The sequence below is a fragment of the Primulina tabacum genome, chromosome 5 (assembly GCF_025594145.1).
Source record: "Primulina tabacum isolate GXHZ01 chromosome 5, ASM2559414v2, whole genome shotgun sequence".
NCBI lineage: Eukaryota > Viridiplantae > Streptophyta > Magnoliopsida > Lamiales > Gesneriaceae > Primulina > Primulina tabacum.
The window spans coordinates 31,372,869-31,375,850 of NC_134554.1; the positions used below are offsets into that span (position 1 = coordinate 31,372,869).

A 2,982-nucleotide genomic window follows, 5' to 3' on the forward strand; every position below is an offset into this window, starting at 1 on the left:
TGGAGATTGTTTAGATTTCCAGATTCCTTAGCCTCTCGAATACTTAAAGGGCGGTAATTTAAACATGGTGATGTGCTGGAGGCGGGTTTGGATAGTAACCCATCTTATATTTGAAGATAAATATTCTGGAGTAAAGGTCTTCTAGGGAGGGGTCTTTTTTGGAGGGTTGGTGATGGCAAGTCAATAAGAACTTTTGATGACAAATGGATACCAGGTGTGGGGTCGAATTTAGGGGTGATGGAGGGGATAGACCGTAATGATTCCACTGTGGACACCTTGATTAAAGACGGATCTTGGGATGTGGATCTAATTTCTAATACCTTTAATCCATGGATAGCTGGTAAGATTCTCAAGATCCCTCTACCGTCAAGGCTTTGTTTTGACACGAGATTTTGGAGATTTGATAAGAAAGGGAAATATTTGGTACGTAATAGATATCGCCTACAACAAGGATTATTTGCTCAACCGGAACACCAATCGGCCCTCATGTTGCAATCTTGGTGGACATTCCTGTGGGGTCTCTCTATTCCGCCGAAGGTGCGTATTTTTTGGTGGCATATTTCCTATTATATTATACCAACAAATCTCAATCTCCAAAGGCATCATGTTCCAACCTCTGGCACATGTGTGCTTTGCTTCAACACACAAGACACAACATGTCACTCTTTATTTTTTTGCTACACATCTAAGGCAATATGGAAAAATTTTGATCTCTATCAAGTCATCATTTTGGGAAAAAGGAGCAGTACTATTGATTTTTTTTTGATGAAGGATAAATTATCGAAGGTTGAGTTTGAAAAATTTGATATTAAACTTGGGGAATCTGGAAAGAAAGACAAAATCTGATCCATGATGACAGCAGAACCAGTATGTCAGTGGATGTCTCTTGGAGCTTAACCTTTCTTACAGATTTTCAGAAAGCTAAGGCTCTTGATCAACAGGCGGTTTCTGCTCATAGTGTACTGGATGACAGAAGATGGATGGCATCAGATGCAGGTACCTTTAAACTCAATGTTGATGCTTGTGTTAATGATAATTCCAGTCAATACAGCATAGCGGGTGTCCTTCGAGATTGCCAAGGGAGATTCTTGCTAGCATTTGGGAATCAATTTTCTCAACCTCTGTCTGTTGCCCATGGTGAGTTACTGGAAATTCGTGAAGGAATTAAATTGGTTTATGAAAAGAATTTTCGAGATGTTCTGGTTGTTTTTGATTCTGTACTGGCAGTGCAAGCAGTCAATGTCGTACAAGATGATCTGGGTTATGTTGGAGCATGTGTATCTAATATCAACATTCTGTTGCAAGCCCCATTTATCTCTGGAATAGTTTATGAGCCTAGGTTGTCTAATATAGTTGCTCATAATTTGGCTAAATTTTCTCTGTCATCCCATTCACCCTTTGTTTGGTTGAATGACGATTTTTCTTATTGGTTGGTCTAGTTTGTAATGAACAATTTATCTTAATATAATTACAAGCTTATCTTTAAAAAGAAATAAAATAAAAAAATTTATAAAATTAATTGCTCAGAAATTTTAATCGAAAGATGATACTGAATTAATTTGAAATGTTAGGGATGATTTTGTATTATTTAAGTTAAAATTTTATTATACTATTTCTATTATAATAATTTATTTTATGCAATTAGTTAGGTTGGGTTAGGAATTTATCAAAATTGATTTTGTGGAGGCTTGGGAAACCATGCATGGATATAATCGTGAAACTAAATGTTCAGATAAGATTTTATGAAGAAACTGTTAGGATATTTTATTTAAATAATTTAATTATGATCAACATATTTCATTAAGATAGATTTGATAGATGTTTCATATTTAAAAGATAAATCAATAAGTTGACAAAAACTTGTGTGAGACGGTCTCACGGGTCGTATTTTGTGAGACAGATCTCTTATTTGGGTCATCCATAAAAATTTTTACTTTTTATGCTAATAGTATTATTTTTTATTGTGAATATCGGTAGGGTTGACCCATTTGTAGATAAATATTCGTGAGACTATTTCACAAGAGACCTACTACAATAATTTTATCTAGATTAGTGTGACAACCACGAATTTTTTGGTATTTAATTATAGATATGTATAAAAATTTATTTCGAACTATTGTATTATTGTAAAAATAATAAATTTGAAAATATTAAATAATACTTGATATTCGAAATTTTCAACCATTTGTGGAGAAATATCCTTGCAATCTTAAAATTTTGAAAAAAAATATCAAATGAATTATGATAAGATTTGTACCTCGCTACTTATAAATATCCAGAGCCGTACCTGTGGTTCACAGGGCCTGAGGCGATATGTTAAAAAAAATCTTGTTGTGATAAATAACCGTAAAGCTCAGTTTGCAAATTAAAAATAACCAAATAATAGATATAAGGAAAATATAATTTATGAGTTATATATTTATCTTTTTGCGATTTTTTTCTTTGTGCGCCACAACATCAACATGACTCTAACGTAATGCAGTGTCATATGAATAATTATATTGGAAAAAGATTGAAATTGGTAAAAATTGTAAGATATGTTGCTAAAATTGAAATTTATCAATATAAAATATCCAAATACAAAATGATAAATATAATGAACCAATATTATAAAAATATATGATTTATTTTCAATAATAAATATAATATTTTATTCAAGAAAATAAAAATAAAGATATGTAAAATAGGTAAGTATCATAATTTTTTGTATTTTATTTTTTGAAATGTGTCAAATTACATAAATTTAAGAAAAGAGGTCAAATAATCGACAAGTAAAATATAAAAGTTTAACACACGAGTTGACACAAGATAAAATAATAAATATATTGGACAAACATTACCATTTTATGCATACAAAATTTTTAAAAATTTAATTAATGACCCGTGTAGTTTTATTGTTTGGGCTCTACATAATTTGATTAAATCATCAATGAACACAATCATCATATTTAGTTATGTTTTCAATGGGTCAATGTCCAATTC

The 2,982-nt window shown here is 31.2% G+C and overlaps 1 protein-coding gene across 1 annotated transcript; it reads left to right on the forward strand.

Annotated features, from left to right (window-relative positions):
• Positions 1 to 237: 237 nt before the first annotated feature.
• Positions 238 to 1,439, forward strand: LOC142544331 (uncharacterized). Its single transcript, XM_075651388.1, has 2 exons — positions 238 to 537; positions 918 to 1,439. The coding sequence occupies exons 1-2, from the start codon at positions 238 to 240 to the stop codon at positions 1,437 to 1,439; spliced, it is 822 nt and encodes a 273-aa protein (XP_075507503.1).
• The last annotated feature ends 1,543 nt before the right edge of the window (positions 1,440 to 2,982 follow it).

Coding starts and splice junctions, on each gene's coding strand:
- LOC142544331 (XM_075651388.1), top strand. CDS start 238: ATGGAGGGGATAGACCGTAATGATTCCACTGTGGACACCTTGATTAAA. Junction 538..917: donor GTCTCTCTATTCCGCCGAAG/GTGCGTATTTTT, acceptor ACAGATTTTCAG/AAAGCTAAGGCTCTTGATCA.